Source organism: Zootoca vivipara, chromosome 11 (genome assembly GCF_965207765.1).
Source record: "Zootoca vivipara chromosome 11, rZooViv2.hap1.1, whole genome shotgun sequence".
NCBI lineage: Eukaryota > Metazoa > Chordata > Lepidosauria > Squamata > Lacertidae > Zootoca > Zootoca vivipara.
Window position 1 is genome coordinate 56,221,353 of NC_142594.1, and position 12,386 is coordinate 56,233,738.

Sequence of the window (12,386 nt, forward strand, 5' to 3'; positions counted from 1 at the left end):
AGAGCGCCTGCCCCAGGCAAGGAAACTCTGCTTGTAGCAGGTAACTTAAGAAGGTAAGAAGAGCTTATTGGGCAGACCAAGGTCCGATCTAGTTCAGCATCCTGGCCAACCAGATGCACCTCATGGGAAACTTGCAAGCGGGACCCCTGAGCACAAGAGCCCACTCCCTCCTTGTGCTTTCCAGCAACCGGTCTCTAGGGCTGGGCAAAACAGGGGGACTTGGGTTTAAGAACAGTTCAGTTTATGAACAACTTGGATTAAGAACGCTGTAAGGCCAAAGTCGGTGTTTTGGTTTGTGAACTTTGCCTTGGAATAAGAACATGTTTCACTTTCTGTTGAGTGTGTTCCATTCGTAAATTGAGTCCCCCGCTGCTATGGGAAAGCACGCCTTGGTTTAAGAACACTTGGGTTTAAGAGCGGACTTCCGGAAAGGATTAAGTTCATAAACCAAGGTATCACTGTATCTGGTAAAATAAGAAAATTCCTTCAGTAGCACCTTAAAGACCAACTAAGTTTATATTTTGGTATGAGCTTTCGTGTGCATGCACACTTCTTCAGATACACACTGTATCTGAAGAAGTGTGCATGCACACGAAAGCTCATACCAAAATATAAACTTAGTTGGTCTTTAAGGTGCTACTGAAGGAATTTTCTTATTTTGCTTCGACTCAGACCAACACGGCTACCTACCTGTAACTGTATCTGGTTTTCAACTTTGTGATATATATAGAGAGAGAGCACCATCACAATATACCGATATATCACAATGTCTAAAACTGGAGCTATGTAGAGGCATTGGCTGGCTTCACGGTTTTCTCTGCAGCGTGGTTTTTTGCCGGCACCCGCTCTTGCGATTCTCTGCGCCCTGCAGGAGACAGGGGAAAGCTGAGACTGCAGAGTTAACAGGGGCTGCGGGAATCGAGAGAAGCATTGGCTGGCTTCATGGTTCTCCTCACATGGTTTTTGCAGGAAACACACACACACACACACACACACACACACACACACCATGATTCGTGATATATTGCCAGGTCAAAAATTAGGAAACCGATATCGCGATTTGGACTTCAAACCAGTTTTGGATGATATATTGATATATCACCCAGCCCTTCTGGTCTTCATAGGCTTGATAGGCTTCTCCATGAATTCCTCTAATCCAGGGCGGTCCAACCTCTTCAGACCAAAGGGGCCGCAAGAGCACTTCGGCACAGAACCCGCCAGCCGCACACTGATTTAAATTTCCGCAAGCCGTGTGTTGGGCCCCCTGCCCCAATCCTTGTGAGTTTTCTCCACCCACCCTTAGAAAGGGCATGTTGCAGACGTTGACTAAAGCCTGCCTAAGGAGCATTTATGGGCAATGGCCTCCCTGGCAGCCAGGCAGGTGCTCCCCAAGAGGCAGAAGATCTTCTTGGGAGTGCATGATGGTGCTGAGTGCCGTTTTCTCTTTCCCCGTCCCACCCCAAACTCTCTTGGCAGGCTCGCCTTCCTCGGATGGGAGTTCCCAAACTTCAGCAACCGGAGCAAAGACCTGCTGGGGCGCTTCGCCATGGCCCGACGCCACGTCCAAGCCTCCGGTTTCCTGGTTGTGGATGTGAGTTGCTGGGCCGAGGGCTGTGGGTGGGTGCATTCTGCGATTGCTCAATGTTCATAGAATCATTGTAGGGTTGGAAGGTGTTGGATTTCTTGAATAGTCAAGTTACTTTAGAGCCGGTCTAATGTAAATACAGTCTGTTTAAGAGAAACAGGTGCAGGTGATTTCTGTTAATTGCCCACAGGCGTGGGCTCTGCTTCTTGTATATAAGGCTCTGCCAGAAAGCCTTCTGCATCTCTTAGTTAGATCTTTCAGTTTGATTCATCTCGTAGATCACTCTCTCAGTTGTTCTCAGTTTAAGAGATTCCTTAGTTGAATCTTAGTATGATTGCTTAGTTATAATGCTAGTTTGCTGTTAATTCTCGGGTAGTTTAATGGGAGTTATGTGGGAGTTTGTGGGAGGTTTGGAATGTGGGAGAAAGCATTTATCTTTAGTTTAAACTCTCTTTAGAGTCAGTTCGTTTTTCAGTTAAAGAAACCCAACCGTTTGTATTTTCATCTGCATACTTTTACAAGTGTGCAGCTAAGCTAGTAAGGGGTTTCATATAAGTGAGATAATTCCCTACGCTCAATAGAAGGGCCATCTGATCCAACCTCCTGCATCTGAATCACAGCTAAAAAGAAATTCTAATAGATCACCACCCAACCTCTGTTTAAAAACCTCCAACGAAGGAGAGTCCATCACCTTCTGAGGTCGTCCGGTCTACTGTCAATGTTTGACCCCATTGTTTGGGTCCTCCCCTCTGGAGCAGCAGGAAACAAGTTTGTTCCCTCTTCCACGGAACAGCCCTTGAGATATTTGGAAATGGCTCTCGTATCACCTCTCATTCTTCTCTTCTCCAAGCTAAACATGCCCAGCTCCTTCAACTGTTCCTCATAAGGCTTGGTTTCCAGAGCCTTGTATACTGCCCTTCGTCTTGATCGTTCTCCTCTGCCCACCTTCCAGCTTGTCAATACCCTTCTTAAATTGTGGTGCCCAGAACTGGGCGCAGTATTCTAGATGTGGTCTGACCAAAGGAGACTAGAGTGGTGCTGTGACCTCTCTTGACCTGGACACTAGACTTCTGTTGATGCAGCCTAGAATAGCATTAGCTTTTTATGCTGCTGCATCACACCACTGACTAATGTACAGCTTGTGGTTCAACAACAACAACAACAATTTTGTACCCCACCCATCTGACTGGGTAGCTTCCAGCATATATAAAACCATAACAAAACTTTAAACCTTAAAAAGCTTCCCAATATAGGGTTGCCTTCAGGTGTCTTCTAAAAGTCAGATAGTTGTTTATTTCCTTGACATCTGACGGGAGGGCATTCCACAGGGCGGGCGCCACCACCGAGAAGGCCCTCTGCCTGGTTCCCTGTAACCACATTTATCGCAGGGAGGGAACCGCCAGAAGGCCCTCGGAGCTGGACCTCAGTGTCTGGGCTGAATGATGGGGGTGGAGACGCTCCTTCAGGTATACTGGACCGAGGCCGTTTAGGGCTTGAAAGGTCAGCACCAACGCTTTGAATTGTGCTCGGAAATGTACTGGGAGCCAATGTAGGTCTTTCAGGACCGGTGTTATATGGTCTCGGCAGCTGCTCCCAGTCGCCAGTCTCGCCGCCACCAAGACCCCTAGATCCTTGTCACATGTACTTCTGTCAGACCTAGGTTAGGACACAGAACCCCCAAGATTCTTGGCATTTAAGGATTACCGCATTTTTCCGAGTATAAGACTAGGTTTTTTTCCTTAAAAATAATGTTCAAAATTTGGGGGTGTCTTATACATGGGGGCATCTTATAGGCGGAAAAGTATGGTAATTTTAAAAAGCTGATTTCTAGGTTTGTGAACGCCTTGGCTGTGCCTGGAAGCCCAAGAGCGGCTTAGCAGGGTTTCCAGGGAGCAACTGGGTGAGGCTTCATTGCCTTGCCCTGTGTATCACATTGTCCTTAACAGAGAGGTCAGGAACCTGCGGCCCAGGCGCAAAATGCTGCTTGCCAGATGCCCACCCGAGACCCTACCCCTCACTGACCCTGCTCTCCTCCCTCCTCATGCTTTTGTCTGGGGAGATATGTGGCTGGATGGCTTCCCCGGATTGTACCCTACTGTTAAGCTACATTACTTTTGTTACTATTTATTAAATTTGCATACCACCCGATACCCATAGACCACAGCACAAAATTACAGTATAAAAACACACACACAATACATAATAAAAGCAAAGGCATTTATCGATGTGCCGCCTTTCAGCCAAAAAATATCCCCCATAGCAGCTCACAAGCAATACAAATGCAGTAAAAAGCTGACTCAGTCTAATAATAATAATAATAATAATAATAATAATAATAATTTATTATTTATACCCCGCCCATCAGGCCGGGTTCCCCCAGCCACTCTGGGCGGCTTCCAACAAAACATTAAAATACAGAAATCCATCAAAAATTAAAAGCTTCCCTGAACAGGGCTGCCTTCAGATTTCCTCAAAAAAAGTCTGGTAGTTGTTTTCCTCTTTGACCTCTGATGGGAGGGCATTCCACAGGGCGGGTGCCACCACCGAGAAGGCCCTCTGCCTGGTTCCCTGTAACTTGGCTTCTCGTAGCGAGGGAACCGCCAGAAGGCCCTCGGCGCTGGACCTCAGTGTCCGGGCAGAATGATGGGGGAGGAGACGCTCCTTCAGTCTTAACATTTCAGAAGTGTTAGGATGCGTTTTTCTGCCCCAAAGCTGCAGCAGATTATTCCCCACAAAAACATTAACAGGGAGCAAGAATAAGCACTGAAACAACTCCTTTTGAGGAGGCAGTGGGGGAAGGCAGGCGGAATAGCCGGTGCCCCTGATGCTTTGCAGCCATTTCTCTCCTCTATCCAACGAAGCTTAAGTGCCACCTCCGATGCTCCAGCTCCATGCTTGTCCCCTCTGGCCCCTGGACAGCTGCCTACTCTGGAATGTGGCCCTTAGGCTGCTAATTCTGCAGCCGACGCAGAATCACCTATGCAAAGAAAAAGAAAAAGAAAGGGCCATATGCAGATGCCCTTGATTTGCGTCATGGTGGGCAGGATTATTGTAGGGGGAGGGGGTTAGGATGGAGCTGCAACTGGAGTACCCCCCCCCCGCTCTGCGCCCTTTCCCTGTTCTCTCCCTACCAGGGAATGGCGGAAAAGCTCTGCATCTGCTCGCCTCAGTTCCCCAGGAGTGGCTTGGAGCAGGGGGAGCACCGCCATTCCTCCTGGCTCTTGACCGCTCTCTCTCTCTTTCTCTCTGGCGTCAGGCTGCCCGCTGGAGGGCTCCAGGGGTGGGGGTGGGGGCAGAGGGGGGGAGGAGGCTGCACTCAGACCGAGATCATACATTATTTAGCTCCTTGCAAGCAATTATAGCTCCGCAGTCCTCAGCACCCCCTGCTCTGCTCTCCGGCAGCTTGGAGGAAAGGGCAAAGGGGGGGGTGGGGCGGTGGAGAGATGTCAGATGCAGGAGGGGAGGAAAGGGGGAGCCCAGGCGAGGCACCCTCCAACAGGCCCCGCTTGCTCTGTAGCCTTGACTGAGCTCATGCTGAACTGCCTTCCCCGTGACTCTGTGTGTAAGAGCGTCTGCTTTTTGAAGATCACTCTCTGCCAACCTGGTGCCCCCCCCCCCGGCAGCGCACAGCCGTGCTGGGTGGTCCTGTTGGGAGTTGTAGTCTAGAACAACTCAAGGGCACCGAGTTGGCAAAGACGGTTGTGGATAAACTGGCTCCAGTCTTACAAAGAAGACTGCTTTACTGCTTGTCCTACTTTGTTTTTTTTTAATATATTTTTATTGATTTTAACACATACAAAAATTATTGAAAAATGTAAAAAAAAAAGAAAACAAAAAAGAACAAAAAGAAAAAGAAAAAACCTTTCTTTAACAATATAATCAATACAATTTCTTCTTCTGTCGACTTCCTCCTTCCCCCCTTCCACGCGTCTATTTATAACTGATATAGCACTCTCTACTTCTTTAATCAATTCTTCTTCTAAAATACTCATTATACATATTATTCTTGATCCATTATAACCACAAATTTCTAATATTTAAAAATATCGTTTGAATCTAGAAATCATAATAAATATTTCACATTTAATCTTACTTCCTCATTCTATATCTAATTGCCTCATCAGCCTCTTTATACTTCCACTTCCCTTATTGTCCATTTTTAATCTTATATTTCTTCTCCAAATAAATCTTAAATTTCTTCCAATCTTCTTCCACCATCTCCTCTCCCCAATCTCGGATTCTCCCAGTCAGTTCAGACAGTTCCATAAATTCTATCAGCTTCATCTGCCAATCGTCCACAGTAGGTAGATCTTCGGATTTCCAATTTCTTGCTAATACAATCCTAGCTGCTGCTGTGGCATACAGAAAAAAAGTAACATCTTTCTTTGGCAATTCTTTCCTTGTAATGCCGAATAAAAATGCTTCTGGTTTCTTAACAAACATGTTTTAAAACACTTTCTTCAATTCATTATAAATCTTGTCCCAGAAGCTCTTTACTCGGGGACAAGTCCACCACATATGGTAAAAGGTTCCTTCCGATTATTTGCATTTCCAACATTTGTTATCCTTTTTATGATATATCTTCACCAGTTTATGATATATCTTCGATGGTATCTTACCGCTTGTCCTACTTTCAAGGATGGCAGGAGCTCTGTGTGAGAGCAGATCAGAGCATTTTAGAGTCTTGTTCTTATGGTATGGGTTCAAACCGTAGAATCGTAGAGTTGGAAGGGACCCTGAGGGTCATCTAGCTCAACCCCCTGCAATGCAGGAATCTTTTGCCCAATGTGGGGCTCGAACCCACAACCCTGAGATTGAAAGTCTCGTGCCCTAGCAGCTGAGCTATCCCAGCAGTCCATACAGGGTTACGATCTCTCCCTAACCTACCTAACAGGGTTGTTGTGAGGATAGAGGCAAGCTGGGTGAATGTCCACATACGCAATCCTGAGCTATGTACTCATTGCTATCCATTTTCTCCAAGCAGCTGAAGGTCTTTCCCCTTCCTCATTTAATCCCCACAACAACCCTGGGCAGCGGGGAGACTCACGTACACGGCCTTGAGCTCCTTGGAGGAAAACGATGGGATATAAATGCAGTAAATAAAAATGTATCATGTGAGGCTGCGGATCATACGGCCCTGGACTGGTAGAGCATGAGACTTTTAATGGCAGGGGCTGGACTGGATGACCCTCGGGGTCCCCTCCAACTCTATGATTCTACAATTAGAGCCATGTCACACACAGGTCTAGGGCTTGCATGCTCTTTCAGCTCAGTCCCCCAATTTGTTCTTTGAATGTGTAAGTTCAGGGGTCACCCCAGGCTTATCTAAAAAAGGGAAAAGCACATGCGCTTTGCTCTGATTCCCAAAACTGCTGAAGACAGCAGCCGCTTCCTGTCTCTGGAGCCTGCCAATAAACACTGTTTTTGCGTGAGGCCGCTTAACCCTCTGGCCATCGTTGTTTCAGCCCATCCCTGCCCTTAATCTGTTTGCTCCGATTCTCCTGCGTTTTCCCACGGCCCACCGATCCTCCGGCTTTCATTCCTCCAGGTGCCGGCCAGCCGCTTGTTTGTACAAAGTTGGATGGAAAGTTGAGGCATTGAGAGTCACCAGGGTGGAAGGGGACAGAGATTATCCCCGGCTGTCTGTCTGGGTAGACCGTGGCTCCGTTCCCTGCCCACCCACCCCCCGCCCCCCAGCTCAGAGCCACTCTGGATGATCCCTACTTGTTTAGAAGCCAAGGTGGCTGCGAGATGCTCACAGCAAAGTGCTTCTGATCAGGAAAACACTTGTGTCACACACAGTCTGGAAGCCAAGCCTTGTGAGGAACAGTCGAGGGAGTTGCGTATATTAACCCTTCCCCAAAGGCTGAAGTTTAATGACTCCCATCTATCGATGTCTAAAGAAACCTCTTTAATTATTCTGTTGCAATTACGTGATACTAACTGGGTTATGTCGCTTGCTATTGAAATGCCTAAATACTGAACAGATTCTGAACAAATACAGAAGTGATATGGCATCAGTTCCAATTTAGCCCGGTTAACAGAATCACCTGAAATTTGACCCAAGATATCAAATTTGTGCTTGCATTATTAACCTTGGAATACCTGTATGAGGTTTCATAATAAATAAATGCATATAATCCGCAAATAAAACCCAATTGATTTTCAACTGAGCTGTGAGCTGCTCTGCAAATCTCACTACGTTGTCTTAACAGTAATTATAATAAAGCAGGCCAAGGGTTCTAAAAAGGTAAAGGTACCCCTGACCGTTAGGTCCGGTCGCGGACGACTCTGGGGTTGCGCGCTCATCTCGCTTTACTGGCCGAGGGAGCCGGCGTTTGTCCGCAGACAGCTTCCGGGTCATGTGGCCAGCATGACTGAGCCGCTTCTGGCGAACCAGAGCAGCGCACGGAAACACCGTTTACCTTCCCACCAGAGCGGTCCCTATTTATCTACTTGCACTTTGACGTGCTTTCAAACTGCTAGGTTGGCAGGAGCTGGGACCGAGCAACGGGAGCTCACCCCGCTGCAGGGATTAGAACCGCCGACCTTCTGATCGGCAAGCCCTAGGCTCTGTGATTTGGACCACAGCACCACCCACGTCCCATGGGTTCTAAGTACATATTAAACATTAAGGGTGATAATGGGCATCCTTGTCTATGGAGAGGGAAGGTTTCAGGCATGGTATACCATTTGTTTTAACTCTCAACGTGCAGGAATAGATGCAGCCTGGCAGGGCTTTGCTAGCTGAGGCCTGGCCTAGTTTTTCCTCTCTCTTTCTCTCTCTCTCCCCCTCCACCTGCTGCAGGTTCCCTATTATGAATGGCTTGACTTGAAGTCGGAGTGGCAGAAGACAGCCTACCTCAAAGACAAGATGGGCAAGGCGGTGGCTGAAGAGATGGCAAAATAGGGAGAAGGAGAGATACACACACGCTCAAGGGCAGTTGCCGGAATAACTGCTGGGAGGAAGGGATTCTGCCTGTCCTTGTCAACAGCCATCTTGGCGATGCTCTGAAGGGAAGCGGCTGGGAGCATCTCTGGACGCATGGAGGGGGCCTCTTCATCCATGTATATAGATGTGCATTTGAATAAATGGTCTATTGTACAGTTCAGGTCACACTTCCAGCTGTCTGTTCCGCTCCTGGCCTGGCTGATGAAAGAAAGAGAGTTGCTTCGGAATCCACGTGTTGGAAGAAGCCTTTTTGTCTCCCAGGCAGCAGGCAGCGTTAGAAGCTCATACGCATCGTGCTAGGCGCCAAATGGCTCCCTTAAACTACAGTCACCAAAACGGAAGGCCTAGTTGCCATTTATGGGCCAGACTGCTCAAAAGTCTAATCTGTTTCAATACGACCTTTTGGTTCCTGAAATTCATTCCGATTGTGCAGATGAAATATAAAGGATGGGGTTCTATAGGGTGTGTTGCTAGCGCGTGAAAACAGCCCAGGTCCAAGGATCCCCAGGCACGCACCTCCAGATGGTGGAGACGTCAGGCGCCATCCTGGCTCCTGGGCATCTTCGCTTATTCGCCAGGGCTATTGCCTTTGAAGCCCTCTAGATCTGAGGGATTCATTGGCAACTGTGGCAAGAGGGCTGCTGGACCTTTATGGCCCTCGGGCTTTACCAGTCCCCTTCATAACCAATCACCAGGGGCATAGCCAGGATCAAAACTAGGGGGGGGGGCAAGCCATGGTCGTTCAGGGGCGGAGGCCAAGGCACGGGAGGGGAGGGGCCACGAAGTGGGAATGTGGGCAGGGCTACAGGGCCAGCGGGCCCGATGACATCGTAGTGGTGGTGGCGGCAGCGGTGGCCACCTTGTGCTTCTGGGGCTGGCAGCATTGGCGGCTACCCTGCTTGGCTGGAGAGGACGGGAGGGTCGGGCAGGCGAGAGGGGGTGGCAGGGCGGGCGAGGGCGAGGCAAGGCATGGCCGCAGCCACGACGGCTCCGAGGCGTTGCTGCATATCAGCATAATATTTCAACCATGTGGTGGGTACAAGCCCCACCTCAGGAAAAAATTCCTGCATTGCAGGGGGTTGGACTAGATGACCCTTGTGGTACCTTCCGACTACAATTATATGATTCTATTTATATATTACCATAGCATATGCATCATTCTGCTTTCTTGAATTGTCCTACTCCTAGGCATAGCAGCCAACTCCTAGAGGCCTAGGTGCCTCCCCCCCCCCAATTAAAAAAGTGCTGGTTATGGTCTGTAAAATACATTATTTTTTTGCTTCTAGGGGGGGGGCAGCTGCCCCCCTGCCTACGCCCATGCCAACCACAACAGTTCTGGGTAGCTCAGACTCAACAAAACATCATATATGCAGAACGTCCCTGCTTCAATCCCTAGCTTTTGAAGGTGGTGCCGAGATTGTCCTCCTGCTACCAGTCAGTGCAGACAACACAGAGGTAGATGGCCCCAGTGGTCTGTTCCGAACCGCTGGACCAAAGTAGCGCTCCCAGGAGTGGTTGGGTGCCAAAGGAGGATGTCAAATATATCAGAATGGCCCATTCAAGTGCTTTATTAAAGAAAGGTGTAGACTTAGCCTGCCAGATCTGCCAGCCTTTGCAGACCTGGGGCGGACACCACAGCAAGGAGATGGCTTGTCTGCACCCAAGCAAATGTGCGTACATTATACACAAAACAGCACATGTCATTTCACCTGCCCAGGTGAGGGCGCAGGTGGAAAATACTCAGACCTTACAGATAGTTCCTCTTTCTGGGCTCAGAGCCCAGTCCCTTTAGCCCACAGATAAGGAAAGCATCAAAGCCGGCCAATTAGCTTATATCAGAGCAAGTGAATCTAAACATAGTTGAGCTCATTGCTACAACAACTACCAATTAATGGTGGGGTTATCTTGACTGCCAAGATGGCGTTTGCAGAGCTTCCGGAGCAGTTCGTCTTTGGTTCAGCACATGGTCCCACTGGGCTTCCTGTGTACGACTCTCGCCTTCCATGGAAGAGGTTTTTGGAGGGTAATGGCAAACGGTGGTTCGACCTGCTGTGGTAGCAAGCAAATGAAGGAATCACTTGGAAGGGGGATTAAATGAAGCCACAGACTCTGGACCTATGGCGTACTCGCAGCTGAAGATACTGCTTCAATAAATCTTCAGGAAGCTTATCTGTTCAGCTCAGTGGCTGAATTGGCAAACCACGGTTTGCGGTGCATTAGCAAACCATAACTGGAAACCGTGGTTTGGGTTCTTAGATGGGAGCCATGTATATATTGAGACTGGGGCAAATGTGGCGAGAATGAAGAGCGGTTGGTGGGTGCAGTGAATGTTGGAAGCTTTGGGACAGGATAAAGAACTTTACTCAGTGCATACTTGAAACTATGGAACTCCCTCCCACAGGAAACAGCAATGGCCACTGACCTGGGTGGGTTTAAAAGAGGAAAGGGGGCTATCGATGGCTACTATCCACGATGGCTCTGCTCTGCCCTCCACAGCTGGAAGCAGCAATGCTTCTGGACGCCAGTTGCTGGGAACCACTGGAGGGGAGAGCTGCACTTGTGTTTGAATCCTGCTCACGGGTTTCCTATTGGCACCTGGTTGGCCACTGTGAGAACAGGATGCTGGACTGGATGGGCCTTTGGCCTGATCCTGCAAGCTCTCATTTCCCCAATGCAACTGCAGAAGAGCTTGGCTTCTGGATCGGCCCATCTCGTCCTCATGGGCGCCACCTAGATAATAACAACAACAATAATTTTATTATTTGTACTCAACCCATCTGACTGGGTTGCCCCAGTCTTGCAAGCTCACCAATCAGGCTCCGAGTCCAACAGCAGCTCTCCCCACCTGTGATTCCAAGCTGCTGGATGATGCCGCTGGGAGTCCCAGAACAGTAGAGCTGGAAGGGCCACAAGAATCATAGAATCATAGAGTTGGAAGAGACCACAAGGGCCATCCAGTCCAACCCCCTGCCAAGCAGGAAACACCATCAAAGCATTCTTGACATATGCCTGTCAAGCCTCTGCTTAAAGACCTCCAAAGAAGGAGACTCCACCACACTCCTTGGCAGCAAATTCCACTGCCGAACAGCTCTTACTGTCAGGAAGTTCTTCCTAATGTTTAGGTGGAATCTTCTTTCTTGTAGTTTGAATCCATTGCTCCGTGTCTGCTTCTCTGGAGCAGCAGAAAACAACCTTTCTCCCTCCTCTATATGACATCCTTTTATATATTTGAACATGGCTATCATATCACCCCTTAACCTTCTCTTCTCCAGGCTAAACATACCCAGCTCCCTAAGCCGTTCCTCATAAGGCATCGTTTCCAGGCCTTTGGCCATTTTGGTTGCCCTCTTCTGGACACGTTCCAGCTTGTCAGTATCCTTCTTGAACTGTGGTGCCCAGAACTGGACACAAGGATCATCTAGTCCAACCCCTGGCAATGCCCAACATGGGACTTGAACCCATGACCCTGAGATTAAGAGTCTCATGCTCTACCAGCCGAGCTATGCCAGGTGCCTGGGTCCAAGCATCCTCGAGTTGGCCGAGACTCTCTCTTAAATCTATACATGCCAAGAGCTTACGTAACCCAGTGCACTCGCTAAGCGAATTCTTGGAGCTGAGCTGCTACTGCCTTGGGGTTTTTTTTCTTTCCAGTAAACTGAACAGTCAGCGATGGTCTCCGTCCTCCCCGCTGCGCGCCTCCCCCTCCCCAATGTTGTCGTTGGTGCCCAGAGGCAGCTAATGTGCCTGGCATGCTCAGTGGCGCATGCAGCGCCCGCCCACGGAACAGGGCATGCCTTGGCACGCATGCCAGAATCCCTGCAGGCCGACTTCTGCCCTCCAGGGGAGAAT

The 12,386-nt window shown here is 48.9% G+C and overlaps 1 protein-coding gene across 3 annotated transcripts in view; it reads left to right on the plus strand.

Moving 5' to 3' along the window:
• The window catches only part of FASTKD4 (FASTK mitochondrial RNA regulator 4), a 29,402-nt gene extending 20,707 nt beyond the window's left edge, over positions 1 to 8,695 (plus strand). For all 3 annotated transcript variants that reach the window (XM_060281032.2, XM_088653446.1, XM_060281033.2), the window contains 2 exons: positions 1,477 to 1,591; positions 8,394 to 8,695. In XM_060281032.2, the coding sequence (XP_060137015.2) occupies positions 1,477 to 1,591; positions 8,394 to 8,495 (217 nt within the window). In that variant the 3' untranslated portion in view covers positions 8,496 to 8,695. The remainder of the gene's footprint in view (positions 1 to 1,476; positions 1,592 to 8,393) is intronic.
• The last annotated feature ends 3,691 nt before the right edge of the window (positions 8,696 to 12,386 follow it).